Raw genomic sequence first — 27958 nt, 5'->3', positions numbered from 1 at the left:
GGGCTGTGGGGTTCTGCTGGGGCAATAGGCAGAAACTACTTCCCTCATAACCCCACATCACAGTGGGTAAAAGCAAATTCTGGGCTCAAAAGGTGCTGGGATGAATCACAGTTCCACCATCAGCTGTAGTCCTCAAATATAAAACGGAACAGTAACCCTGGGCTTAAATGGTCATTATAGGGAGTATATATACCTGGCACGCGGCAAGTACAAAATAAAAAAGCTGGAATTATTTTTATTTGACAGACAGGACTCCAGTCCCCACCTCCCGAGCTCCTTGAACAGGATCCAATGACCCTGGATCTGTGGGTCGGTGGGAGGGTCCTGAGCCTCCAGCACGAAATACCAGGGACCACCCTCCCCAGTGGATCTGAACTCTTGGTGTTGTCTTGGGCGTGTTGAATCTCTCTGGGCCTGTTTTCCCCACTTACTGAATGAGAGTCTGGACTCCGTATTCCCCATTTAGGACGCTAGCGCAACCAGAGGCGGTCCTTGGCCGGGGCGGGGGCTCTGAAGGGAAATGCATGACAGATAAAGGCAACGTCCGTCCAAAGGTGTGTCGACTAGGGAAGGATAGTTGTGATGGATCCTACTCCACCTGAGATGCTCCTCGAGATGCACCAACATAAGGTCGACGTGCTGCCCGGTCACAAACCCTGCTCTTAGGTGGCCGGGACCAGGTGTCCCGAAAGCAGCTTGGGCGGCAGCCAAACCCTACGGCTAACGCGAGAAGGGGGCGGAGTCGGGGGGAAAGGACAAGGTCTCACGAACAAAGAGGAGGGCGGAGAGGGGCTGTTCTGAACACTCCACGAGTCGGACGAGCCCGCGCCACTTACCCCGGCTTTGGTGGCGCCCTCCACTACTTTGGTGCGAAGCTGCGTCCTCCTGCCCACGCCTGCCCAACCAGCCAAAGTCGGGGCTGCAGTGGCCCCCAGACTACGATCCCCTACCTAGCCCACGTAGGGCGGGCCTGCCCTGGGGGCGTGGCCGCCAAATTGAATTTCCCCAATGGGGCACGAGAATGGGCGGAACCCTCCCAAGAATTGGCTGGCGCGGCAGCGAGGGGCGGGGATGGCAGGGAGGCCGGCGAGGCTGGACGGGCGGCGCTAGCAGATTCTCGGGGACGGTTGCTGAGGGGGACTGGGATCCCCGTCGCGGCGCCTTCCGCCTGACCGCTCCTACTCTGTCGGATCCCGAGTGACCTGACCAGAGCCAGCGCCGAACGGGTGGGCCGGACTGAGAGGTGGGTGTGCAGGCCTCTGGGAGGTACCGGGACCCCCGATGGGTCCTGGGGGTGGAACCCGGATATCTGGACAGGGGTTCTGGGACTCCCAGACTTGAGAGCTCCCACCCATCCACGGGGACTGTAAGCCATGGCATAAGGTTCTAGACCGCGGGAAAGGATACCACCCACGGATCTTCAGGAGGTTCCACGAACCTCAGGGTCCCTAGTCTGTGGGGGCACACACTTTGGGAAAGGTCCCACATTACTCTAAGGCCTCTCTCAATCCCTGGGGACTGCAGACTATGTGTGTGGTAGGGAGCTCTGAAACTGAAGTGAGGCAGCAGCGGGAATCACTAAGGAGAAGGACACTTCCTATAGTAGTACCCTGGCGTCCTGGCTTACTCATTAGGGACCCCCTGCCCCTCAGGAGACATGGGGGAACTCAGAGTGTCCACAGAACCTATGTCAGGTGTTGCTGAGGCACTTTGGGGGGATTACCCCAAAGTAGGTAGGTAGAAAGAGGCAAGGACCCCAATAGAGGGAAGATGGGTGGTTGACACCTATCCAACCCTAAGGGGATGGGAAAGGCAAGTAGCCACTTGAAAAGGCAGGGTCTGAAGAACCCCAGCTGTGTGGATTAGGACATCCCACCACCACCAGACCCCTTCACCGGATGGGGTGACTCGACAAGTGAGTGTTCTGGGGAGGGGAAAGGCATAACTGAAGAATGAATCAACACGAGGTTGGGGGGGTGGGCAATCCTGGGGCCATTTCAGTCACCACACATTAACTAAGCACCTATGGTGTGTCAGGCTGTGGGCCCTCAAATTCCATAAAGACATGAGGGCTGAGGAAGGAAGGAAAGAGCTGGAAGTTTAGGCCAGGATTTAGGGGGCCATGATGGGCAGTGATGGGGCAAGAGGGAGTGTCCTGAGCCCCTAGGGGCACTTTGGAAAGGGGGCTTTAGGAGCAAGAGGGGGCCAAGATTTTGATTAAATCCATCTCTGCCATGGGTCTTTGGGATCCTTCTTCCCCCCGGTGACAAATCCCTGGCCCCTTTCAGTCCTCACTTTGCCTATCCAGAGGTTGAATGGATCAGGTTCTGAAGGCCATTCTAGCTGGGGAATTCAATTCTAAGTGTGTAAATTGGTAGGAGGAGCTAGGTGCCTGGACACCTGGCTTCATGAGGTCTAGGCAACTGGCATCAGAGGGAGGGCAGGACGGGGAGAAGAACGAGTGTGTATAGAGGGCTGCCGTCAAGAACTGGAAGACAGTATGTTATCTCCAAATGGATTAAATCACCTGGGGAAATGAGGGGCAGTGGCAGCATGGATTTGGATATGGGCACAGCCCACAGCCAGGGAGGCTGAGCTTTTGGTCCGGGAGGGAGCTGGGCAGGCCCTGGGGATAGGTGGGTGGGGCAGGAAACTGGAGTATGGCGGGCACCCCCTGGTGGTGAGCAGGCTGTGGTGGGCCTTAATCCAGGTCTCTACTCTCCCTGTGAAGAGCCCAGTTTAGGCCACGCAGCAGGCTAGCCTTAAGTTAGCTGGGCTTGAACCAGGGACTCCCACCCTTGGTTTGTTAAGTTTTCAGCATATCAGCCTAGGACTGAGGGAAACTCCCAGTCCGGAGCCACAGGGAGCAAGTATGGGACCCCAACAGATGATCATGGGTTAGAGAGGGAAACTGAGGCACAGAGCCCAAGTGCCTGTGTTTTCCAGAGGTCCGGGCATGCCTAATTCATGTCTGTCTCCTACAGAATTCCCTGAGCTGTCAGGTGCCACAGGCACTGGAGATCTCACGAGGAGGGGACAGACAGAGGTAGAGGCCAGCAAGATGGCGGATGAGGCCTTCACCGGGCTGGATGAGGGAGCCCTGCGGAAGCTGGTAAGTGGCCCATTCATCCCTGCTGTGATGACAGGCAAGCCAGGTCAGAAGCAGGGCCTGTCCAGGCTACCTCTCCGCTGATGAGGGGAGGGGTGGAGGGAGGGGGCAGGAGGAGGGCTCAGGAGAACAGGACTAAGCCTGTTATGCATGACTGATGCCGCGGACCCACTAGCATGTGCCTGTCCATGCTGGGTGCTAAGGCCTGGTCCCTCCCAGGCCCCCACTGCCACCACCTGTTAAACAGTAACTGCTGGGGACTCACCCATGTGCAGCTATAGGTGTGGGGAGGCTAGATTTGCTCTCCCAAGCAACTGCCTGGGCAGTGCCTGCCCCCCGGAGGCTGGCCCAATGATAACAGTAGCACCAATGATTAAAAATGCCAGGGCACAGGGGTGCCTGGGTGGCTCAAACTCTTGGTTTTGGCGCAGGTCGTGATCTCAAGGTCCTGGGATCCAGCCCCACATCTGCCCACTCTGCCCCCCCCCCCAGCTGGAAGTCAACTTGAGGATTCTCTCTCTCCTTTGGCCTCTCCCCCTACTCTCACACTCTCACTCTAAAATAAATAAATAAATCTTTAAAAAAAAAAAATGCCAGGGCACAGCAGGGGTCAGACTGGGTGCTAGACCATTTCACAGAAGCTGTGACTACAGCAGCTCCAAAAGCCAGGAGGGCACTGTGGCTCAGAGAGGTGAAATCACTTCCCCAAGGGCACCTAGCTACAAAGAGGGTGTGCCAGGATCCAAACAAACCCCAAAGAGAGCCATGGGGGACCAAAGATAAGTCAAAGCCAGAAGAGTCCATAAAGAGGAAAAGGCCCTTGGGGGGCCTTGGGGCCCCTTATAAGCTCTGTGATTTCTAGTGTGTCATTTTTCCCTCTCTGAGCCTCAGTTTCTTTACCTGAAAAATGGGAGAGGGAGATCTGTGCAAACATATATCCAGGTCCTAGAGTTGGCATGGGGATAGAAGGAGGCATGGGCCCCTATCTTAGAATGGAAGAATAGGCCCACTCTTTTCCCAGCTTCTTGATCGCCCTATCTAAACATAGCCCACCCGTCCCGGTGCACAGAAAGGCTGTAGGGCAACACAACAGGGCGCGCACGTGACCACTATCAGGGGCAGGGAGCTACTGAACTGGAGTAAGGGCCAGAGCCCCGCCCCCCAGCCCTTAACCTTTGGGGCGGGGAGGGGGGTGAATTGGAGATTTACCTTTCCTAGGAAAAGGCTAGTGACCTACCCACCCCCATACCATTCTTCTGGGGACAGGAGTCACTGGGCAGTGGCCACTGTTGCCATGATGTACCAAGGCAGTCAGCCTGTGTGCCCTCAGACCAGCCCCTTAGATTTTCTGGGTGTCTGCCATCGCCACAGCCGGCTGTGTGGCAGATTGGTTTTCCAGAAGTTCCCACCACGTCAGCTTGACCTCCCCTCAGGAAGTCAGCTGAGAGTAATAAAGGCAGAGCGTGCCAGAAAGCAAGCCAGGCCCCCGCGCATCTCCTTCTTTAGGGGTCCCCTCGGAGGCTCAGGGCTCTCCAGTCGCCAACCCCGACTGGGCCCATGTGGGCTCGTAAAGAAGCCCAAGCGGTAGCTGCTGTCGGCCCAGCCCCGCCCCCTCGCTGGGAAAGAATTAACTAGACGCTGCCCATCGTCTTGGGACTGCGAAGCCTCGCAAGGTCATTCCCACTCCAAGACCGGTTCCTCCACGGCCGGCGCCCGCCATTACTTCGCCCCGGCACTGCTGAAGGTTCCCGCCCCGAGCGCCGGCTTGGCTCCCGCCGGCTGCGTGGCAAGAACGGGGGCGTCCCAAGCTGGGCTCCTCCCCGCAGGGCCGGGCCTTATAAGGGAAAGCTGGCTGGCGCCCCAGCTTCGGGCCGATTCGGGGACCCGGGCAGCAGCTTCCGGCCTACGCTCCCGCACATTCCTGAGGACGGGGCGGGGTGCGTGCGCGGGATGGGGGCACCCGGGGACAGGCACGCCGCGTGTACCTCTGCCACATACCCGGACGCCCTCCGCCTCGGTCCCGGGGTTCGAGTTCAAGCTCCGGCGCTCACTAGCTGGGTGACCTAGGGAAGCTGCTTAAGTGCCTTGATTTCCTCTCCGGAGCCGGAGACATTAAAGCAGGCGGTGGCGGGGGCTTCCAGTCTGGCTCCCCACCGGGCGCCCAGTTCGCGGCCGCCCGAGAGGGGCGTGGGCGGTGCCCTGGGAAGATTGGCGGTTCCGGAACCTGTGGGCCTTCGGCGCCCCCTGGCGAGGCCTCGCTCCATTGCCGGCGGGTCTCCCCGGGTAGCTGGAGGAGCTGGGACTGAGGAAATGCCTGGAAAGTCTTCTGTGTAGTGCTGGTGTGGAGACTGAGTCCCAGAGAGATGCTGGGGCCTGTCAGACCCCACCCTCCCCCACTCCCCAAGAGTGAGGACAGAAAGGCCCGGAGACCAGGCCTCCCAGGAGGAGGAAGTGCCCTCTTTCCTCCCGGGAGAATTTTACTGGGCAGTTTCGGAAACCGCCCTATCCTCTTCCCCTTCCTTCTGGTGGATGATGGCTCTTTGTACTTCCTTCCCTCCCTCCCACAGCCCCCTCCACACACAACGGTGGGGCTTGAGAGGGCGGGGAACATAAGCCACACAACAGGGATACTGTCCGCCGACAGTATCCAGGCTCAAGGGCAACGTCATGCTGGGGATGACCAGTAGCATGAGGTTGTCCTTCCCCCAGCCCCGCTCCAGTCATGTGGTAGGGGGATCAGCCGGAGGATCCTATTTTCCAGATGGGGACAGTGAGTCTTCTCAGAGGTAGCCAGGTTTCCACATCATGCTGTTTTCAGGGATAAGAACCGCATCTCTGGAACCCAGGGCATTCAGAAGAGGTACCCAGGAGACAAAGAAGGCTAGACATCTCTTAGCCTCTTTACCCTCTGTACAGGGGCACTGAACCAGTTGACCCCTCAGACCCACAATCTCCAAGTGTAACACAGACAGCTCTAGTTCTGAGGCCAAGGCTGGAGGGTGGGAAGGTAAGCCTCTTGCTCCCTCCCTCTGCTATAATAGGCCCCCTTTGGCCTTTATAGTTGTCTCTAGTCCAGGGTTCCTTACACAGTGGTGCCAAGGTCCTTGAGGTACCCACCATGGCAGAGGGACCCCAGCAACAGAGCTATCTTCAGCTCAAGGCTGACGCTGGAGTCAGAGAGACATGGGTTCAATCCTGGCTCAGGTCATTTGGCTGTGAGCAAATGACTTCTCTCCCCTTGAACCACAGTTTCCTTACCTGTCAAATAGGAGTGATAAAGTACCTAGGGTTTCTGTGAGATTAGGGCAGACTGGGGGCTCAGTGCTGGGTCTGTCATAGAGGTTCCTGATAAATGTTACTTATGCATCATATCTTACACTTATTTGCCCTTGCTTTTCTCTCCTTCTAAGTGGCTGGAACCATGGAAGGGGTGATGTTTACTATATGTACAGCTATGCAGGGGGACCCCAAGTCACTGCCCCCATCCCCACCCACTGCCCTGAGGTGGGAGCAATTGTTCCTTTTGGTAAATGAGAAAACCAAGACACAGAGAGGTTAAGGACATGTTCCTGACCACCCAGCCAGGCGCAGACTGAGGCTGGAGCAAGCTGGGGTTTCTGGCCTGAACCTCAAGGGATCCTCCCATAGCTTTTCAGAAATGTGGAGCCTGAGGGACTCATGGAGGGATCTGTCCCCCAGAACTCTCCTTACTCTTTTCAGACCAGGGCAAGTGACCTGATGGCAGATTGGACCAACCCGTACCCCTGCTGAAACCTATCCCCACCACCACTTGACCCCCTGTCCTGGAGTAGGAAGGAATGATGGGGGAGGAGGCTATAAAGGAAGGAGGTAGAGGGTTCCTGGACCCTACCCCTGAATGATTTCCCTGGGCCAGTCCTCTCTCTCTTGAGCCACAGACTGTAGAGGGGAGAGATGTGGGGCCTGGGCAGCGGGGAGTGCAACAGAATTGGCTGACTGCCCAGCAAAGGTACCCTTTCTGAACCTGATTAGACCAGCCACCCCCAATCTCCCAGGGATTGAGGGGCTAAGAAGCTGGTGGGAGCACCTCCCCCCCCCCCCCCGCCATTTATACCCTCTCTAGGGCCCTGGGTAGACCCTAGTGCAGCTATATTATCTGTCTGGGGAGCTGACCCTCCTACTCTGGGCCCTGGAGTCTTTGATGATGGTTAGGACTGGGTCAGTATGGGGGGGAAAAAAATAGCCTCTAGCCAGACAAGAAACTGGGACTCCTAAACACCTGCTTCTGCATAGGTTTTCCCATCAGTCCGATGTGGATGAGGCTGCCACCCTCAGCAAGGCTGTAGTGCTTTGGGACAGAACATGGGAATCTTCCTTGCTCACATGGTGGACTCTAGCCATCCTAAGCACGCTTTCCTCCCTGGGGACCCTGTTGGGAGCCCATAGGGTGGCCTCACTCCTCCTGACTCCCAGGCTGTTTTAGGGGGTTCAATGAAGGACTCTGAGACAGGAGTCAAATCTTAGGAAGCAATGCCCAGGCGGGTGGTCGCTCTCCGCCCACTCTGTAAACAATCATGCACAGTGGGCCATCTAGGAGCTCTATTTCCATGGGCCGGGTCTCCCTGAGACCCTGGGTGGGTGGGAGGGCAGGCTCGTGACAAGCATGTGGCAGAGAGAGTAGACACAGACCACTCATTGTGGCCCAGGCCAAGCTGTGGGCAGCTGGTGTCCGCCCTCTGCCCCAGCAGCCAAAATGACTGGCCCCTCGCCCCCGCCTGTCCCACAGCTGGAGGTCACAGCGGATCTGGCTGAGCGGCGCCGCATCCGCTCAGCCATCCGGGAGCTGCAGCGGCAGGAGCTGCAGCGTGAGGAGGAGGCCCTGGCATCCAAGCGCTTCCGTGCTGAGCGGCAGGACAACAAGGAGAACTGGCTGCAGTGAGTGGCTGGGGGGCTTGGTCACACAGGTGGGAGGAGGCTACACTGGGGGCTCAGCAGGTGTTGTGCAGGCAGGTGGGAGCACAGGTGTGTCTGCTCCCCAGCTGGGTATGCAAAGGGCAGCACAGGCAGGCATCTGGAATACGCCAGGATGTCTCTGGGTCCGGACCCCTCACCAGTCATGGAGTCCTAGACACACCCGTGTCAGTAGCATATCGGAGCCCGTGGTCTTAGTGCTCATGTACACGGGCATGTGTGTGCCAGTGTGTAGCCAGAGGGCATGCACTGCCACCTGCCCCCCTGCCAAGGTTCTGGGTACCCAGTCCTGGCCGCTGCCCTCAGCCCGCATCCTCTGTGACCTGGCTATGGCAGTGAGGGTCAGAGTCCTGATGTCCCCGCAGCTCTCAGCAGCAGGAGGCGGAGCAGCGAGCTGTTCTGGCGCGGCTGGCTGGGCGGCTGGAGTCCATGAATGATGTGGAAGAGCTGACCGCACTGGTGAGGCCCAGGCCAGGGCAGGGGATGGGCCAGGGTGGGTGAAGAGCCAGACTCCACAGTCCAGCTCTCACGGCCTGCTTCTCATCCCCAGCTTCGAGGTGCCGGTGAGTATGAAGAACGAAAGCTAATCCGTGCTGCCATCCGCCGCATAAGGGCCCAGGAGATTGAGGGTATGTGTCCCGCCCCAGTCCCGCCCTGTGCCCTGCTGCTCGCCACCCACACCCCTTCCTGGCCACTCACCTGGCATATTTTTCCTTCCCTTCCAGCCGCCACATTGGCCGGGAGGTTGTGCAGTGGGCATGCCAACAGTGGCTCAGGAGAGGAGAGCAAGGTGCAGGCAGCACAGAGGCTGGAACGGTGTGAGGTAAGGAAAGTGGGCAGGGTGGGAGGGTAGCCCAGTGTCCTGCACCCATGGATGCCAGCAGCAGAGAGCACCAGTGTATCTTTGCTAGGCTGGTACTTGACTGGGGGTGGGCGGTGTTTGGGGGACACTAGGGCTCTGTCTCAGGCCTCTGCCTATTCTCCTGCACAACTTCTGCCCACATGTCCCCCAGTCCAGGCTCTGCATCTAGCCAGGCCATCCCCTCAAAGCCATCTTGTCTATACTGCTCCCGAGTGTGTCTCCCATTACCACCCTGCTGGCTTCCCAACTTCCATGCCTACCTCTCACCCACCATGGCCATCCGGCCCTCCATGGCCATCAGACCTCTGCTCTGTAGCCAATGCAGTCTCCCTGAAATGCAAATCTGACCCTGGTACCTCCCCAGCTTAAATCGATCCTGAGGCTGGCCCTCCCTATCCAGAAGCCCACATCCTGACTTTGGCTTATCAGGGCCTACCTATCACACCCCAGCTGATGGGTGGAGCACTGTTGGGAATTGACTCTTCTCTAGGGAGTGTGGGTGAGAGGTCAAGCTGTGTAGATTCCCTAAGTGGCCAGCAGAGGCCGCTGGGTCCCAGTCCCTGAAGGACTACCCCCACAGACACACACACTGATTAGCCTGGCTAGGATCCAGGGGTCAGGGGGCCTCTGCTCCAGGGATCTATTAAGGCCAGGAGTCCCCAGCAGGTCTCTTGTCATCCCCGACCCTTGGCATAGGATCTGGTCCTCTCCAAACCACCCTCACCTAGGCAGTGCCAGGAGGCTGGGAAGTGAAGATCAGCTTGCATGCGTGTGCAAGTGTGCCCATGGGAAGCTCTGCCTACCCCCTCTGCTTTGCATGCCCTGCCCTGGGCACCTGCCAGTCTGGGGAGCCTTGGCTGCATCCTGTGGATCACCCACAGGTGCCAGAGCCAGAGAAACAGGAGCAGCAGGCAGAGGTCCCAGAGCCAACCCCACCTCCCCAGGGCACCACCCGGGATGTGACCACAGTGACACTCCTGCTTCGGGCCCCACCTGGGGGCACACCCAGCTTACCTGCCTCGCCCGTCAGTTCACCCACCACTGCTTCTTCTGAGCCTCCACTAGAGCCTGCTGAGGCCCAGTGTCCTACTACTGAGGCTGTGGGCAGCCCCGAGTCACCCTCCAGGCCACCCAGAGCCACCAGTCCTGAGCCCCAGGAACCACCAGCCACCCCCGGCACTGAGAGGCAGGTGGTCAGCAAGGTGAGTCTGGATGAGGGACAGGGATACCGGGCAGGTGAGCTCCTTGATTTGGGAGTCAGGCTCTGCCTATGCTGTTTCCCCTGCAGCTCCTGCCTGGCCTCACAGAGCCCCCAGCCGTCCAAGGTCCCACCAAAGGTCCCTCCAACACAAAGAGAGCAGGTGAGGGTCCCAGCAGAGGTAGCTACAAGCCTCCCCTTCTGTGTCTGGAAAATGGGCTCTAGTGCCTAGACAGCTTCAGCTTCTTCAAAGCTAGGCAGTCCCTGACACTCCTCCCACTGCCCTGAAGTGTCCCCACCCCCAGCCTGGCCCGTCCCCCCACCCATGGCCAGAGGCCTCCCAGCAGCCTTGAAAGGCAACGGGCCTCAGACACATTCTTCTCCCCAATAAGGGAGTGCACCCATCTCCCAGCTGAGGCCATGGGCAGTACTGCCCCCCCCGGGGGGGGTCCCCCACCCCCATCAGCAGGGAGGATCTGGCCACCCTTCCTCCAGCCCAAGCCTGGCCCCAGTCCCCAGGAGTGTCCAAGTCATCCTAGGGTCAGTGTGGGAGGAGAAGGAGGAGTCTATAAGCTAGATACAGCTGAATGGGGAGGCCAGGAGCTAAGGAGGTACAAGATGGGATAGAGAGGCTGGAGTACAAGAAGGGGTTGAGAGGCTGAGGTGGAGTGGAGGAGAAAACTATGAGAGGTGGAACTCCCACAGCCAGTCTCCTTTATCTCCCCCCACCATCACCACCACCACCATTTCTCCAAAGTGCTAGACCTGGCTGGACCCCGTCCCTGCCAACGCTCCCTGTCGGTGCTCAGCCCCCGCCAGCCAGCCCAGAACAGAGGTACTACCTGTTCCCACTTCTGGAGACTTGTGCAGTCCCTGGCCCACCAAGTCACTGATAGCCCTCTTAATCTCTTCTAGAGCCCCCCACCCCTGCCGGTGGACCTTCCCCATTCCAGCGGGTCGGCTCCGTGCAGGATCGTGTGCGCAAGTTCACTTCTGATTCTCCCATGGCTGCCAGGCTCCAGGATGGTCCATCCCGATTGGCCCTGGGTTCCTCGACGCCCGCAAGACTCCTGGGCCCCTCCCACATCAGCACTACCCCTGCCTCCTCTTCCAGTGGCTCCTCCTCAGGGGGCCCCAGTGACACCTCCTCCCGCCCCAGCAAGGAGCCACGAGGAACAGCCAGGCCCCTGGCCCAGCTTCAGAGCTGCCCCCGGGAGGAGGGCCCCAGGGGGCGGGGCTTGGCTGCCAGGCCCCTTGAAAACCGAGCAGGGGGGCCCGTGGCCCGCTCAGAGGAGCCCAGTGCCCCGCTTCCCGTGCCTGTCGGCATTGCCGAGCCAGGGGCCAGTATGAAGACCACATTCACCATCGAGATCAAGGATGGCCGTGGCCAAGCATCCACTAGCCGAGTGCTGCTGCCCACAGGCAACCAGAGGGCAGGTAGGCCTCCCTGCTCTCTCACCACTGCTGGGAAGGAGTGTCTGCAGCCAGCCACCCACCCAGCTCTGCAAATAGGACCAGCGCTGTGGCCAGGGTTCAGGGTGTTTCCAAAGGCTGTGCTGGGAGCAAGGGGCACCATTAGCCTTGGCTGGCATCTCCCTCACTGCAGCTGATCTGACAGTAGCCCTTCTCCCCCTCCAGAACTGACTCTGGGGCTCCGGGCGCCTCCCACCCTCCTCAGCACCAGCAGTGGGGGCAAGAGCACCATCACCCATATCAGCAGCCCTGGGACCCTGGCCCAGCTGGGTAGCATCACTCACGTCACCAGCTTCAGCCATGCCTCCCCTGGTAGCCGGGGAGGCTGCAGCATTAAGGTGAGCCCCTCCTTACCCTACCAGCCTCACGATCCATCAGTCTTCTATAGACCGCTTCAGGATGTAGGGCTAGCGGGATTCTTCTGCTCCGCTTCTCCCCCATTGCACACACAGGGAAACTGAGGCCGGGAGAGAGAAGGTGGCTACCTACAGTCCAGAGCCAGTTGGCGGCAGAACTAAGGGCAGACCCAGCAGGTGTGTCAGGAGCTTACTTTGTACTGGCCTCAGGCTTCCCACATGCTGGTGTGGTCCTTACTCCAGAACTGGTTGGTTCATTCCTAATGAACAGATGGGAAAATTGAAGCTTAGAGAGGGTAGTGCGGGCTTGCCCCCTCTTCGTGTGGTAGCCCCAGGGCTCCTGCTCCTTTCCAAACTGGACCTCAGCCCCAAGAAGCAAAGCTGCTGATCTGCTCATCCAAGATCAGCCTGGCCTCTTAGGAGATTGGAGATTAGTGATTACCATCTGTGTCTACATCTCTGGGGGGTTGAGCAGAAGCATGGGTCTGGGGATAGGCAGGGGGAGGCAGCAGCCTAACAGGTGCCACGGGAACTGAATACGCCGTACCTTTCCATTATTCATTCCCGAGCCTGGGATCAACCGGCTGGGAGCTCAGCTGGGGAAGGGACTCCCCAGTGGGCCGTCTGGCTGCCCAGGTAATGTCCTCTTGGCTTCACTGGGGACTGAATGGGACTTTGGTTGAGGTGAGATGGCTAGAGCCAGCTTTGGGCCTTCTCGGGGGTGACTGGAAGAGGGTGGGGGCAAGAAAATACCCTCTCCCTCTCAGAGCAGGACCTGTCTGCTCTCTGCCAAGAGAGTGAGGGGATGGTGCCTTTGGGGTGGGTGGGAGGTAACAACAGTGAGTCTTGCGTCTAATGCCACCAACTCACCTCAGTTTCCCCATCTAGAATCGAGGGAAAGCAGAAAAGTGCCTCAGATGGGCTCAAAATCTGTGGTTGGATCCAAGGGCCACGGGCAGGCCAGAGAATGTTTATGTCAGGGACGAGACACTTGTTCTAGCACATTGCTCAAAGTCCTGCCTCTCTGCCTCCATTTCCCCCATTTGTTCAAGGCTTTCTAAAATTGCATGGCCTAAAGGCAAAGGAGCACAGGCTCTGGAGTCTGGCAGGCTGGATCCTCACAGCTCATGCAAATGGTGGCCCAGGCAGGCCCATTCCTTGCTACCTGCCTCGGTTCCCCCATCTGCGGGGCATGGGGCTGTGGCCTTGGTAGTCCTTCAGAACCTGTGCAGCGTTGCTGTGCTGCCCGTCTGCGATCTGTGCAGGGCCAGGGCCAGGCCTGGCGGTCTGCCTGCTTGGGCAGGCCACCCCTCCCCCACAACCCCCTCCAGAGGGAGCCCAGAATAGGTTTCTATTTGGGCCCAGGCCCCAGCCCCAGCTGGCGGGTGGCAGGCTGGGAGGCCGGGAGGCCAGCAGGGGCGGGGCAGGCCCACTGCCCTTGCCTTCGCCCTCAGGCCAGCTGCAAAGACTCTGACACTGCCAGCCAGAGGCAACTGTCCCTATCCCTGTCCCCATCGTCACCCCACCATAGAACCCCTGCCATCACCATGCCGGGGGTCCCGGGGCCCGGGTCCGAGCTGGCTGTGGCCCTTGAGGAGCGATTGGGCTTGGCATTGGAGGAGCTGCGGGCAGTGGCTGAGGCTGGCCGGGCGGCAGTGACCCAGGCAGCTGAGGCAGCAGCCTCAGCCATGGAGCCCATGGCCCGGGCCGCTGAAGAGCTGCGGGTGGAGACGGCAGCGCTGAGCCGGCGGCTGGATGCACTGGGCAGGCAGGTGGAGGTGCTGAGCCTTCGGCTGGGGGTCCCACTTGTGCCTGACCTTGAGCCTGAGCTGGAGCCCAGCGAGCTGCTCCTGGCCGCTGCCGACCCCGAGGCCCTCTTCCAGGCGGCTGAGGATGCCAGGACCCCTGTGGCCCACCCGCCTGCCTTCAGTACCCGCCGCTGCTCCTCTGCCGGCCTAGCCTGCAGCAGCAGTCTCGTAAGTCCCTCTGGGCTGGGGAAGCAGGGCCCGGGGTGGGGGGTGTTGAGGGGGTTCTGCATCTGCTGAGGGTCCTTAAGATATGCCTCTACCATCACTGAGCCTCAGTTTACCTATCTGCAGAGGGGCTGGGATGCTGGTGCTCCAATGCTCAGGCGAGAGGGTGCCAGGCTCCTGGCCCTGAGGGGTACTTGGTGGCTGCCCCAGCAGCCCTTGGCCAGGCCCCAGCCCCCACCCCCACCCCCATCCCTACTCTGCTCCAGCCAGGCTGAGTCTCCCTAAAGCAGCTGCCACTTCAGCTTTCCTTACCCTCGCAGCAGACAGAGAGGCCCTGCCAGGAGGGGAGGGGCTATGATAACTGGGCTGGGGGCTTGTCTGCAAGTGGTTGGAAGGTGGCCTGGGAGGGGTAGGACACTGAGTTGGGGCTGCATGCCCCTTAGAGGGAGCAAGGGCAGGCTTCAGAGAGGACTTGGCTCTGAGCAGCCCCAGAGAGACACCTGGTCAGGAGCCCAAGGGCCCTGGTCCAGACCCTTGGGGCATGTGTGTGTGTGTGTATGTGTGTGGCTTGTGCTGCCTGGGCACTGACCCAGAAGGACCCAGGCCTTGGGAACTACCAGCACAGCCTGCCTAGGAGGGGGCTGGGGATGAAGTACCAGAAAGAACTCAGACTCAGGAGTTAAGGTACCTTCAGCTCAGACCCCAGAATGCAGGCAAGTCATGCAGCTACTCTGAGCCTCAGTTTTCCTGTGTGTTAAATAGGGACAGTAAAATCTCTAGTGTTTATACAGTGCTCACTACCAAATGAGTCACCAGTATTGGTACCATTGATCGTAGTAACACAATTCCAGGGAGATGGGAAGCCCTATGGCAAGGCTGTCAGCATCTCTTACCTGAGCCTGACCACAATATGACCATCCTCGCGTGGGCAGTCTGACCAGTTGGTGGTTATTTCCAAGGCTGTGCCAACAGACCCAGGGCCTGGTTCCCCATCCCCTGGGGACAGGGTTGGTTTCATCTATACCCCTGCTTAAACTGCGTGCCTTCTCCCCGCCCTGCAGATGGAACCCGAGCCAGCAGAGCCCCCCTCTGCAGCAGTGGAAGTGGCTAATGGCACCGAGCAAAGCCGGGTGGACAAGGCACCAGAGAGGCGGAGCCCGCTGAGTGCTGAGGAGCTGATGGCCATCGAGGATGAAAGCATCCTGGACAAGATGGTGTGGCCATATCTGGTGGACTAGGGGTTGGGAGGGGCCAGGAACCAGCAGGCAGCAGGTGGGTAATGACAGCGGTTCTCTCTGCAGCTGGATCAGACGACAGACTTTGAGGAACGGAAGCTCATCCGGGCTGCACTACGCGAGCTCCGACAAAAGAAGAGAGGTAGAGAGCCCCTTGCCCCACTCCATATCCAGCTGCTCCCTTGCCCAATTGCTCTGGGGTCCATTCATAGACACTCTAGTTCAATAAACTGCCCTACCCAGCTTCTTCTCTAGCCCCAGATGTTCCCTTGCCTCCTTCACCCTGGATCCAGTGTCTCCCTTCCCTAGCCCCGCCTTTCCCCCTGGCTACTCCTGTTATACCAGCCCCAACCAGCTTCTCTTCTCCATCCTAGACCCAGTTACTCCCTTTCCTAGCTACTCCATCTTGGATCCTATTGCTTCCCCAAGTACTGCCAGCTACTCCTTCCCTGAATCCAAATATTCTTTCCCCCAGCTGCTTTTCTCTCCTTGAGAGCCACTGATGACCTCTGTAGCCTCTGCCCCCACCCAGCTTCCCCTTCCCTGAGCATAGCTATTTCCTGGATCCAGCTATTCTTTCCCTCAGATTCTAGATTCACTTGCTGCTCTAGATACTCTCTGAAGCGGACTGCTTCCACCAGGCCCCACTGATGACCACCTAGCCCCTATGCTCACCTGCTTACTTCTATAGGCCCAATTACCCTTCTTGCCAGCTTCTCTCCTGACCACTCTTTCCCTGGATTGAATTACTTCTCAGGTACCCCCAATTACTGCCTCCTTGGATCTAGATATGTCTTCCTCCAGCTGCTCTTTTCCCCCTTAGACCCATTAAAGACCCATTCAGCCACCAGCCTCACTCAGCTTCTCCTTCCCTGAACTCTGCTACTTCCATCCTAGATCTGCATATTCATTCACTTGGGAATAAACTAAACTACTCATTCCCATAGGAACTCCCTTCTTGGATCCAAATACTTCCCCTTTGAGTTTAGCTAGTCCATATTCCCTTGTTGCTGCCTAAGTCCATTGCCACCCACCACACCCCACCCCCTCCTGCCAAGTTATAGCTGTCTCCTCACCCTCAGCTACTCCTAGAGAGGGCCCTTGTCCCCTGTGTCTTCCGTATTTCTAATAAGTTGCCCTCCACCCCATCTTGTGTGCTCTGTGTGCCCGTGCATATGTGCTGTGTGGGTGATGGGTGGCCCTTCTGGGCATGCATGGGGCTTCCCCCCTGCCACCCCCACCCCACCCAGACCAGCGGGACAAGGAACGGGAACGGCGGCTGCAAGAGGCACGGGCCCGGCCAGGGGAGGGCCATGGCAACACAGCCACTGAGACCACAACGCAGCACAGCCAGCGGGCAGCTGATGGCTCAGCTGTCAGCACTGTCACCAAGACTGAGCGGCTCGTCCACTCCAGTAAGGGGCCGAGCGGGGCTCGGGGCTCCAGGTGGGAATATAGCCAGCCCACTGGCCCCATGCCTCACATTCCTCCTCTCACCCCCTGCCTCTCCAGATGATGGCACGCGGACGGCCCGCACCACCACGGTGGAGTCCAGTTTTGTGAGGCGCTCAGAGAGTAAGGCCGCCTGGTGTCGCCCTGTGCCTGCCTGCCTGCCCACCTCCTCAGACTCTTCCTCAAGCTCTCTCTCCATACCTTCAATCTGTGTGTCTCTGTCCAGCAGTCACTTTCTTTTCTCTGCCTGTGGCTACCACCATCCCCCCTCACAACCCCCCACCCTATCTCCTGACATTCAGCCTGAGCCCTCACCCTGCTCCTCTTCCCCTTTCTTGCAGATGGTGGCAGCAGCACCATGGTGCAAACCAAGACCTTCTCCTCGTCATCATCCAAGAAAATGGGCAGGTGAGCACAGGTACCCATCCCCAACTACATGGTACCTCACTGCACACCCATTCTACAGAGGGGTAGACCATGGTGCTGGAAGGTAATAAGCATACAGGCAGGGAGAGTCAGAGTAGGAATCCAGCCACTCCTGCTCCCCTTGTGATCTCTCCTGATCCGCAGCCACACCACTGGGGAGATCAGAGATTTGCTCAGGGTCTCCCAGCTCTGAGTGGCAGTGATAGCATTGAGCCCATAGAGAGGCGTGCCTGCCCCTGAGCTGCCTAGTGGCCCTGCCACTTCCCAGTGTCTGCAGACCACATCCCATGTCACAGAGCACTCTGTACCTTATTCTCATGAGGGAGGAGTACACCTCTATCCTAGAGAGTATCTCGGGGCTGGTAGGCTCAGAATGCAGGCTGGGAACCAGCGGGGTTCAAGAACTCTGAGTCAGAAGGACCTGTGACCACATTCTTGCATTCCCCCCTCGCCATGCCCTCTGAAACCTGAGGCCTGTTTTCTCAGCTTTGGTGGAAATGATAAGGGTCCTCCCTCCCCTTGTGATGTTTAAAATGGCACATAGGAAAGGCTCTAGGTATGAGCTATTATTATTGCCATCATTCTGATTATGCTGGTGGGCATTATTGATAGTGTCCAGAATCTGAACTCACCTAGTAACTTGATCAGAGATTGAGCCTTCTCAGAGAACTCCCCAGAGCCCAAGTCTGTTGAAAAGAGTGGCTCCCACCTTTATGTCCTTTGAGCTTCAGTCTACTCTGCAAAACTGGTGTGATGAGGATGCCTCCCTTGCTGACTGGTGTTGCTGCTGGTGGATATACCACAGGGTGTAGAGTACAAGACTCCTCCCTTGGCAAGTGGGGGTTGAGGCTCAGGAGGAGCCTAACAGTCACCTCCCTACCCCCCAGCATCTTTGACCGCGAGGATGAGGCCAGCCCGCGGCCCGGCAGCCTGGCGGCACTCGAGAAACGCCAGGCAGAGAAGAAGAAGGAGCTGATGAAGGCGCAGAGCCTGCCCAAGACCTCCGCCTCTCAGGCGCGAAAGGCCATGATTGAGAAGCTGGAGAAGGAAGGTGCCGCAGGGTGAGTGGCGGGGGGCGTGGATGGGCGGGGCCTAATGACCACATTGGGCGGGGCCAGAGACGGGAAGGTGCAGTGGTAGCCGTGCTGGGAGGGGCCTGAAGGACGAGGAAGGCGGGGGCTGGGACAGGCTGGGTGTGCGGGCCGAGGCAGCGGCCCCTATGGTCATGTGACCGGTCCTCTTCCCCCCCCCCCCCCCCCCCCCGCACTCACCAACCTCAACGCACCCCTACAGCAGCCCTGGTGGACCCCGCGCAGCCGTGCAGCGCTCCACCAGCTTTGGAGTCCCCAACGCCAACAGCATTAAGCAGATGTTGCTGGACTGGTGCCGAGCCAAGACTCGTGGCTATGAGGTGAGCTCTATGAGGCCAGGCAGCCTAGCTTCTTTCTTCTACCCCCAATCCCCACCCCGCAGCTCTGCACCTACCTCTTGGCAGAACTCCTCACACTCTGTGCTTTTCACAGCCCCCATGCCTGGCAGGGAGGATGGAAGCCCTCTGTGGGATGAGGAAACGGGCTCAAAGAGGACACACAGCATGCCCTAGATTGCAGAATAAGTGATTAAGTGGAAGGGTCTCATGATGGCCCAGTTCAGAGCCAGACCTCACCCTTGGAGTCCACCCTCGCTGCTTTCGGAAATGGGAGTTGGGGAGCTCCATAAATTTATATTAGCAAGGGAAATAGTAGGGGAGGCATGACCATGGTCTTAGCTGGGTGGTGCTGGGCTTCCTGGTGGCTCTGTGCCAATAAGTAAAAGATGTGGGAGTTGACAAACTGAATGGAAGGATGCTCACATTCCCACTGCCCAACCGCTGTGCATCCTTGGGCGAGCTACAGGGCCTCTCTGACCCCAAATGCCCTACGCCTGGAATGCCAAACGCTAGGGGCACAGAAGTTACAGGGAAGCTGACCGGTCCTCCCACCACCCATACATAGCACGTGGACATCCAGAACTTCTCCTCAAGTTGGAGTGATGGGATGGCCTTCTGTGCCCTAGTGCACAACTTCTTCCCCGAGGCCTTCGACTATGGGCAGCTCAGCCCGCAGAACCGGCGTCAGAACTTCGAGGTGGCCTTCTCATCTGCTGAGTAAGTGTGGGCCCCAGCCCCGCTGGTGTCAGCTGGGCATCCGGGGCTACGCATCTGGGCCAGGACCAGCTGCCCCAAGGCCCCCTGGAGCTGGCCAGCCTCGCTGTCAGACAGCGGCGGAGACCCCCTTCCCCAGAAGGCCCCTCCCCTCTCTACCCTGCCCACCCGCCGCTGAGTGTGCCAGGTGCCCGCCGGAACGAAGGAGCCGCCGGCCCGCCTACCAGCCCCTGCCAAGGCCCACCAGGTGGCCCTGTCCATATCCCCTCCATCCTCCCTCTGTCCCTTCCTCCCTCTCTCTCTCCCTTTCTCTGTCCTGCTCTCCTCCCACCATCACCAGAGCTTCCTGCTCCCACGGGATCCCGGCTGGAGATTCCAAAAGGAGGCTCCTGGCCTGGGCCCTGGGCCCGCCCAGCCTATATAGGTGTTGCCAGAGGCTTATATAGGACATCAGCAAGCCCTCCACTTTGGAATCGTTACCCCGTCTGCTCACCTCACCCTCAGCACCCTCCATCTGTCTTTCCTTTTCTCCTTTTCTCTTTCTGGTTCCCCCAGATTTCTTCCTCTTCCCCCTCCCCCACCTCCTCTCACGCCTCCCTCACCCCCACTCCCTGGGGCACAGCCCTCCTCTCCAACCTCAGTTGCCAACGCCATTGCCCCCCCCACCCCATTCCCGCTTGCCCCGAGAGTTCTCTGCACCTGTGACTGGTCTGGCCCCCCACCCCTGTCTGCATCGCACACCATTAGTGACGGGTAGTGAGCGGCACGTCCACAAGGGGGAAGGGGCATGCGGGGGGGGAGCCAACAGACTGCAGCACTGAGAATGTAACTGAACTCTTGTCTCTGTGTGTGTGTGTATGTGTGTGTCTCTCTGTTCTACCCTTTCTCTTCTCTGCCTCTTCCCCCTCTTCTCTCCTGGGCCCTGCCTCCCCACCCCTTCCCGGCCCCCTACCCTCCCCAGGACCCATGCGGACTGCCCGCAGCTCCTGGACACAGAGGACATGGTGCGGCTTCGAGAGCCTGACTGGAAGTGCGTGTACACGTACATCCAGGAGTTCTACCGCTGTCTGGTCCAGAAGGGGCTGGTAAAAACCAAAAAGTCCTAACCCCTGCTCAGGGGCCCCACGGTGAGAAATGCCGCCTCGCCCACCTGTGCTGTATCTGGAATCTGCTCAGAGGGGCACAGAGAGAGACCCGGGAGGTGGGTGGGGGAAGCAACTGGACCCCGAGAAGAGCCAGAAGGAGCCAGAAATGGCCCTGTCTTCTGGTAGTTCAGGGCCCAGCAGGCAAGACCATTCTATAAAGGGGCAGTGATCACCCACATGAGCTGGACTGAGATGGAGCAAGCCTAGGAGGGAACCCCAGAGGAGGCACCTGACCCAGCCTGCAGGCCCAGGACAGTTGTCTGAAAAAGTGCAAACTGAGCTGGGATCTGAAGGACAAGTTCAGGCTAAAGGAGGGAGAGGGATTCCTGGAAAGAGGGATGAGCCTATGCACAGGGCTGGGGACAAGAGGGATGGAGAGCATGGCACACCCAGAGGGGAAGGAAGTTTAGTCTGGGTATGAAGGGAAGAAGGGGCCATGAGAGTCTGAACTACCTCCTGAGGACAAGAGTCATAAAAGCTTTCCAAACAGAGAAGGGATGTATGTCGTCTGGTAGGCATTTTAGAACAATGCCTGGTTGAGGGATGGGGAGGGAAGGAATGGGCTAGATAGCTGGAGCAGCTTAATAAGAAGCAGGACAGACTTCCTCATGTATCCAGCTGGGGAGAGAGAAGGAGGCTCAAGGGATCTGCTGGGCCCTGGGGAGCTGGTGGTGCCGTACTCCTTGGAGAGCTCAAGAGCGGGGACAGTGTAACAGGAAGATGTTTCTGGATCTCTAAACCAGCTCTGGCATTTTCTCTCTAGTCACCTCACCTCAGAACCACAGTAGAGAATTCAGGTCCTGAGCTAACTGTCCATTCCAGATAAGCTGCTCAGAGAAGGAGAAAGGTGGCCCAGCATCCTGGAGGTTTTAGGTCAGAGACAGGGCCAGAAACTGGAACTCAGACTCCCCACTTAGTGACCCATCTTCCTTACCCCATCACTTTCCCATCTATTGTGTAGAGAGAAGAAAAGACAAAGGCTCAGAGTGAGGGGATTGCCCAAAGTAATGTGAGTCAGGGACAGAGCTAGTGGTGAACTCAGATGCCCCTCAAAGCCTGGAGCCGGGGGGTGGGGTAGGGGGACAAGCCAACATGTGCACACATATACCCAGAGAAACCATGCAGGTGAGGGGAGGATGGGCTTGATTCTGTCTCCAGGTCATATATGGACTTAGGAGCTGCTGCCCAGCAGGCTGGCCTGGAAGGAGAGGGGCCCAACCCAGCCCTGATCCAGTTGGAAAGTGTGACTCAGCCGTGCTGTTGCTTGAATTGCCCTGTGTTTGGCCTGTCACTGGGGCAGCTGGAGCCCTGAGCCGTGAGCCCCAGTGTAAACAATGGCTTTATAAGGTCTCCAGGGAAGACACCAGAGGTGGGAGGGAGCTCCACGTTGGGGAGCCCGGGATCCCTGGGGAGATAGCCACAGCTTGAAGAAGCTGCAGAGAGAGGCTGTCTTTTTCCCTATAGTAGAGCCAGGGAAATGAATCCAGCCAGGGCCAGAGATGACCCCAAGGGCACCATAGCACATCAGCAACAGAGTCAGAAACCACCTCATTCATCCTAAGTGCTCCCAGGGTCTCCCATGAGGCCGAGACGTTGTTGCTATAAAGATGGAGAAACTGAGTCACAGAACAGGGCAGAGCTTTATCTAGCACACACAGCTGATTAGGGGTACAGCCTGGACTGAAACAGAGGTCTCCTGCCTCCCAAGGTTCTTCCATGAAGGAGTCCAGGTGAGCTGGGAGTAGGCCCCAGCCCTGCCATAGTCTCAGGTTTGACTTTGATCAAGGCACAAGATGAGAGGAGGTAGTCCTGGACCCTTTGGTGTGTTGGCGATAGAAACAGTTCCTGCCCTTATGCCTTCCCTGCCAAAGGAAATTCAGTTAACATGGACATGGGAGGGAGCAGGGCAGAAAATGTCTTGCTTTGGGAGAGGAGGGGGAAATGGAGCCAAAGAACAAACACCAGCTTTAGAGCTCTGGGCTGTCAGTTGCTTAGTGGCTGCAGCCCACTGACTCCGGAGTGGGGAGATGGCTCCTGCAGTAGGGAAGAGGAGGCTCCAGGCAGGTGTCAACACCCAGGGCTGGGGTGCTTGAGTCCCAGGAGGCCCAGCCCTGCACCTAATAAGCTATGAGTCTTGAAACATGCCTCCTGGTCTGTGACTCAATTTCCCTATCTGTAAAGTACAGCTAGCACTCTGGAGGATGACATAAGGGCGGTCCTACCTTTGAGGATGTTGTAGGTGGTCTTGTCTATTGGTTGGGACCTTCATCTGCCTCCCCTGCTCTACCCAAGGCAGGTGGTAAGAATTAAATAACTACCCCCACATACACACACACACACTCACTGTCCTCCATCTTATATAGCAGGATTGTCCCCTCATGCAAGGACAGTGGTTCCCATGCCTTTCTGCAGGAGATACCAGGACAGGCATCTGAGAGCTAATCCAGGGCACAGAGGGTTACAGGGGCAGGTCCTGACTGCAGAGAAAGATTTCCCATTGGTAAGGCCCCACTGGATACATGGCCCAACCCAGAGGCTTGTGCCAGCAGGAGTGTGCCATTGAGGCTGTGTAGGAGATGGCCCTCCAGAGAGAATATGGGTGGGATCTGGAGGCAGGACACCCACCCCCCCACCCCGGGGGCTAGGGGTAAAGAGATGGACTGCCCAGAGTCAAATGGGGCATGGCACCCCTCTCCCATCTCCACCTCCACCTACCTGGCCTGGCTCCCATAGTGAAGCTTCTAGGCTTGGGTGAGTGTGGCCTGAAGTTTCCTGTCTTCCCAGAATGCTTTTATCCCTTCAGTCAATCAAGAATCTGGAGTTTATGGAAGACCCAACAGGCCGCAAGCAGTGAAAAGACCTCCAGGTAGAGGGTAGCCACAGGAGGTGGGTCCGGCGCTGACAACCACACCCCCCGTGCCCCCTCCCTGCAGGATGCTGGTGGACTGCGTGCCCCTGGTGGAGGTGGAGGACATGATGATCATGGGCAAGAAGCCCGACCCCAAGTGCGTCTTCACCTATGTGCAGTCACTCTACAACCACCTGCGGCGCCACGAGCTGCGCCTGCGCGGCAAGAATGTCTAGCCTGCCTGCCCGCACGGCCCGCCTGCGACAAGCTGCCCCCACCATCCAGGCACCGTCCCCTCCCTGTGCGCCTGCCCACTGCTGCCGTCTGTCGCGACACCCTCCCCCGCATACACACGCCGCGTTTTGATAAATTATTGGTTTTCAACGACTCTGACTCCTCTCTGCCTCTCTTGGGCTTGTTAAATTCAGGGCAGCTTGGCAAGGGGTGCACACATCCCCACTCCAGCAGCCAGGTATTTGGGTCTCTCGAGAGTATTAGTGGGGGCTCCTATTCCCCACCCTCCCGCAGCAAGGAAGGAGTCGAGTCTCAGTTGATGCGGAAGAGGATTTAATTGATCTGAGTAGGGAAGAAAGGGGTTTGGAGGTAACCCCAACTCCATCTCTGCCGGCTCTGGGACGAAGCGTCGGCCCTCAGCGAGGGAAGTGCTCCCGGGACGCTGAGCGCTTCATTCTGTCCCCAGGCGGGGGCGTTGGGGGGGGGGAGGTTTGGGCCCGCGTTGAGGGACTTAAAGGTCAGGCCGATCCAGAGCGCCTCCGGCGGGCTTGGCGGGCGCCTGCAAGTACTCAGGAGGAACAGGTTCGTCGGGCGCCGCCTTGCGGTAGAAGCCGAGCTCCCGCACCAGCTCATTGATCTCCTCGCGGGTCATTTCACTGAGTGGGATCCGCTGAAGTAGAGGAGGGGTGGGGTCAGTGCGCCTGGCCCTGGCCCCGCCCCCGCCCGGCTTCTAAGGCCTCACCTCTAGTTCTTCGTAGCGGTGGCCCAGCAGGACGAGCTCTGGGTCGGCACCTGGAAGGTGTTTCATTACCAGGTTGTGACTGGAGTTGTTAAGGTGTGTGGTGGTGAGTGGAGGTGTGTTAAGGTGTGTGGAGGCAGATGGGGATCTCCCACCTATGAACAGCAGGTGAACAGCTCTGCCTCTTTTGCCCAGGTAGGGCAGGGATCCCCCATTTACACGTGAGGAAATTAGAGTTCAGAGAAGTAAAGGGCCCTCTTCTCGGTTCTTGTCTGCGGGAGTCATCACTAGTCAATTTCTCTTGCCTACCACCTAGGGAGTCGCTCGGCAGTCACTATCAATTCCACTTGTCAGAGGAAAACCCTATCTCTGAAGGTAGGGGAAGGAAATTCTCCCAGATCCTCCTCCCCACTCACCCTCCCCCACGACGGAAGAAGGATACTATAATGGGATATCCTGGGTGACGAAGGCCTTCACCTGGGGAAAAACCAAGAGAATCAGACCCCAACTCCTTCCAGATACCAGCATGAAAGTGAAGCCAGCTGAGATCACACATTCTTGACTCCCACTCCAGGGAACATCCCCCCCCCCCCCCCCCCCCCCCCGGCTAATCTGTAGGAATATGTTACCCATCCCCCAAGGGGCTGAGTGGAGACAAAGCTGGAGACTCATTTCTTCAAACTTACCTCCTTCAGGATCGCCTGGCTGGCTCAGTCGGTTAAGCACTGGACTCTTGAATTTGGTTCAAGTCATGATCTTGGGGTTGTGAGATCGAGCTCCGAGTTGGGCTCTGTGCTAGGTGTGGAGCCTGCTTAAGATTCTCTCTCTCTCCCTCTCCTTCTGCCCCACCCTTCCTCTTTTAAAACAAAAAACAAAGAAACAACTTACCTCCTTCAGGCGATTCAGCTGTCATCCTCCACAGGTCTGGAGGGGGACAAAATCAGATAGGTCAGGAGTCCTTCATATCTTTCCAAACACACCCTCAAGACCATTTCACCCTACTCCCAGAGTTGGGTGGGGCTGTGGATTACCCCTGGAACAGCAGTTCCCAAGATGTGAAGATGGAATTCCCTTATGACAGAAGGGGGAAACACTGTACAGATAGGAAAACTGAGGCTTACGGCCATCAGAGAAAAGAGGAACAAGACCAGAGACCCAAAGTGCTTACCAGCCTTGGGGCTCTTGCTTGCACACCTTACTGTTGACTCACTCCCAATGCCCAAAAGAAATGATTACTTCTCTCAGGCAGTAGAGTCCTGGGCCTGGACTTTGGCCCCTAGAACCTCAGGGTGGAGGCAGGCCAGAAGGAAACAGCTCTGAATTGCCCTGCGAGACCCCATTAGAGATACCTCCCATCTGGTCCCTACCTAGTCCCATGCAGAGCTGGGCCTCCATCTGGTTGCTTGCGCAACATGGGAGCATCGTGGAACGATGTGTGGGCCCCTCCCTGCACTCCCAGAGGGGAGGGACACCACCAGCAGGAGTCCACACCCCAGGACCACCTATTCTAGTCCTCCTTCCTCCTCCCCCACCTTTTGTCAGACAGAAAACTAAGGTCCTAGAAGATCTGTGATGGTTCAAGTCACACAACAAAACGGGGACTCTGACGGGTAACTTCCCCACAGAGGAGGTTGGGGCTTGCTGCAAAGTTTTTAAGTGTTGGTAATGCAGTTGGCTTTTGCATGGTGAGGTAAGCACCCAGAAAGTCTTCCCTCCCTCTGGGAAGGGAGAGACAAACCGGAACTGGGGTGGGGGAGGAAGTCCGGGAAAAAGTCCAGTGATGGGACGATGTAAAGTTAGGCTCCAGACGGCAGGTTTGGAAGAGTCACAGGCTGGGAGTAGAGTTGGGACAGGGCCAGTATGTCTGGGGACCCGCTGTCCAGGCGCATGGGAAATTAGGGAGGAGTTCGGTTTTCCAGGCCTCAAGATCGGGTGTCTCAGGCTTCCACAGTGGATGCTGGGGCGTCCTGAGGCTGGGGAAAGGAAGGGAGTGTCCCGGCCCTGAGGGGGACTTGGGAGTCGTGAGGGGCCTGGGGCCAAAATGAGCGGTGATTCCAAAGCTAAGAGGCCACAGGGTTGGGGGCAGTGGTCCCTGAGCTAGGGATCAAAGCACTCACCTCTACCCGGGCCCGGGCCAGGCCGTGCAGACGGTTCCAGTCGGGCCGGAAGGTAGTGACGGCGGCCGCGAATGCCGCGAGAAGCAGCAGCAGGGGCCGTGGAGGCAGCGGGAGGTTCATCGAAACCGGCCGAAGACGATCCGCAAGATACAGGCGAACCGCCGGACCACTGCGCCACGTCTCGGTCCGCCGGCTGGCCCCGCCCCGCCCCGCCCCGCCAGAGGCCCCGCCCCTAGCTGTCAGTCTCCGCCCCAGGGCGGGCTCTGGGGCCTTCAGCTCTCTTCTGGCAAGGTTCGGAATCTTCTCTGGTTCGGGATCTTTTCTGGCCCTCAGGCCTTTATTTTCCCAGCCCCGAGAGTGTCCACGCTCCCTCTGCCGACCGAGAGCGCAGACGCTAAGGCAGGATGCGGCCAGACAGTGCCCCCTTATACCAGCAGGGGGCGCGGGAGGGATGCGGACTGACAAGGGAGTTTCTGGGCCAGCCACTTGACTTGAGGATGGGGAAACTGAGGCTGGGGAATTCTTGTTTGTGTCTTTAATTTCTTTGGGTGAAATTCCGATCTAGATTTCAAATCCCTAGAGCACACATTATGGCGGAATGTGGGATATTACGTGCTCTGTAGGGGCTGGAAGGATAAAAGGGTTAATACATATAAAGCCCTTTAGAAGAGTCCCTGGCAGTGTTAGCTTTCATTATTTCATTTCTTACCACATAAAGGCCCCTGTGAACTCCGTTTTGCAAGTTGAGAAGCAGGATCAGAAAGGTAGACCGATGACGTTGTGGATCTGGGAATTGAACCTGAAACATCCTTGCGCTCATTTCATCAAACCAAAGATGACTAGATAAGGACGCCTCCTCCCCGCTTTAAGCCTGAGGCAGACACAGCAAATTGATCGCACTGCTCTTTGCTGTTGAATCTAGACTGGGAATCCTTCTCAACATCAAGTCAAAGCTGCATTATGACTCTCATGGACCCCTAGGCATTTTTGCCTTCCTGGGCCTTTTCCCTCATTAAACAAATATATATTTAAAAAGGCATTGTAAAATAAATTTAGTTAATTAATTTTTTTAAATGGCATTTTACAACAGCTTTAATTTTTTTAAAAAGTGAATATAATCCTGGCTGGATTCATTATTATATGTCAATTTTTTTTCTTTCAATTTTAAAAGAAATGAAAATTAAAACATGTTCATAACCTCTAAAAGTATCTTGGGTCCACAACACTAAGCCTAATGGATTAAGTCAGGTTTGCACCGAGACCTTTGCTTATACCCTGCTACCTCACATTCACTGACTTGATTGTAAAGATGTAATAATAATGGGCTTAGAGTTGTTATTGAATACCCATTCTTTGTAAATACAGTAAGGCACTGTAAATATAATGGGTTTTATCCAGACTGTTGACATGATAAGCTATGTCTAACACTCTATTTACTGCTATGGAAGTGTGAATTCATCTGAGCTTTCAGAGGAGCAATTTGACTCAATAAATCAAAACCCCAGAAACATTGCTTCTACCCTGTCATTCCACTTGTCAGGATTTGGCTCAAAGTAACCATCAGAGAAGGCATCAATTGTTAGGTTAAGTTTGTTTATTGAAACACTGTTTACCCAGCTGTGGTTGTTGGACCCGCTCTGGCTAAACTCTAGCCCCCAAGGCATGGGCAGCATCCATTAGAGGAGTTGCTGAGAAGTT

The 27958-nt window shown here is 57.5% G+C and overlaps 2 protein-coding genes across 10 annotated transcripts; one reads left to right on the top strand and one right to left on the bottom strand.

Moving 5' to 3' along the window:
- The first annotated feature begins 1085 nt into the window (after positions 1 to 1085).
- On the top strand, positions 1086 to 23557 carry SMTN (smoothelin). 9 transcript variants are annotated; one of them, XM_047697091.1, is made up of 21 exons: positions 1086 to 1243; positions 2985 to 3112; positions 7875 to 8023; positions 8425 to 8518; positions 8610 to 8688; positions 8785 to 8882; positions 9803 to 10123; positions 10210 to 10282; positions 10877 to 10954; positions 11035 to 11556; positions 11758 to 11930; positions 14983 to 15135; positions 15223 to 15298; positions 16407 to 16571; positions 16669 to 16731; positions 16950 to 17016; positions 17922 to 18095; positions 18328 to 18445; positions 19029 to 19180; positions 20139 to 20304; positions 23256 to 23394. In XM_047697091.1, exons 2-20 carry the CDS (start codon positions 3062 to 3064, stop codon positions 20281 to 20283), a joined length of 2751 nt encoding a protein of 916 aa, XP_047553047.1. In that variant the 5' UTR covers positions 1086 to 1243; positions 2985 to 3061; the 3' UTR covers positions 20284 to 20304; positions 23256 to 23394. The 9 variants fall into 9 exon arrangements, with proteins under 9 accessions (XP_047553047.1, XP_047553048.1, XP_047553046.1 ...); XM_047697092.1 differs by lacking the exon at positions 20139 to 20304 and having other exon boundaries at positions 9866 to 10123; positions 23256 to 23557; XM_047697090.1 differs by lacking the exon at positions 20139 to 20304 and having other exon boundaries at positions 18331 to 18445; positions 23256 to 23557.
- A 163-nt stretch (positions 23558 to 23720) lies between these two features.
- SELENOM (selenoprotein M) lies at positions 23721 to 26481 on the bottom strand. The gene is made up of 5 exons (XM_047697098.1): positions 26261 to 26481; positions 25032 to 25067; positions 24586 to 24620; positions 24147 to 24225; positions 23721 to 24074 (listed from the first exon to the last, which is right to left on the bottom strand). The coding sequence occupies exons 1-5, from the start codon at positions 26378 to 26380 to the stop codon at positions 23916 to 23918; spliced, it is 429 nt and encodes a 142-aa protein (XP_047553054.1). The 5' UTR covers positions 26381 to 26481; the 3' UTR covers positions 23721 to 23915.
- Positions 26482 to 27958: the final 1477 nt, after the last annotated feature.

Source organism: Lutra lutra, chromosome 12 (genome assembly GCF_902655055.1).
Source record: "Lutra lutra chromosome 12, mLutLut1.2, whole genome shotgun sequence".
NCBI lineage: Eukaryota > Metazoa > Chordata > Mammalia > Carnivora > Mustelidae > Lutra > Lutra lutra.
This window is presented reverse-complemented; position numbering and strand designations above follow the sequence as displayed.

What these genes read in the sequence shown, in the direction of transcription:
- SMTN (XM_047697097.1), top strand. Translation starts at nt 3,062, where the DNA reads ATGGCGGATGAGGCCTTCACCGGGCTGGATGAGGGAGCCCTGCGGAAG. An exon ending in AAAGCATCCTGGACAAGATG is followed by an intron (nt 15,136 to 15,222) that starts GTGTGGCCATAT and finishes TTCTCTCTGCAG; the next exon opens with CTGGATCAGACGACAGACTT. An exon ending in TCATCCAAGAAAATGGGCAG is followed by an intron (nt 17,017 to 17,921) that starts GTGAGCACAGGT and finishes CCTACCCCCCAG; the next exon opens with CATCTTTGACCGCGAGGATG.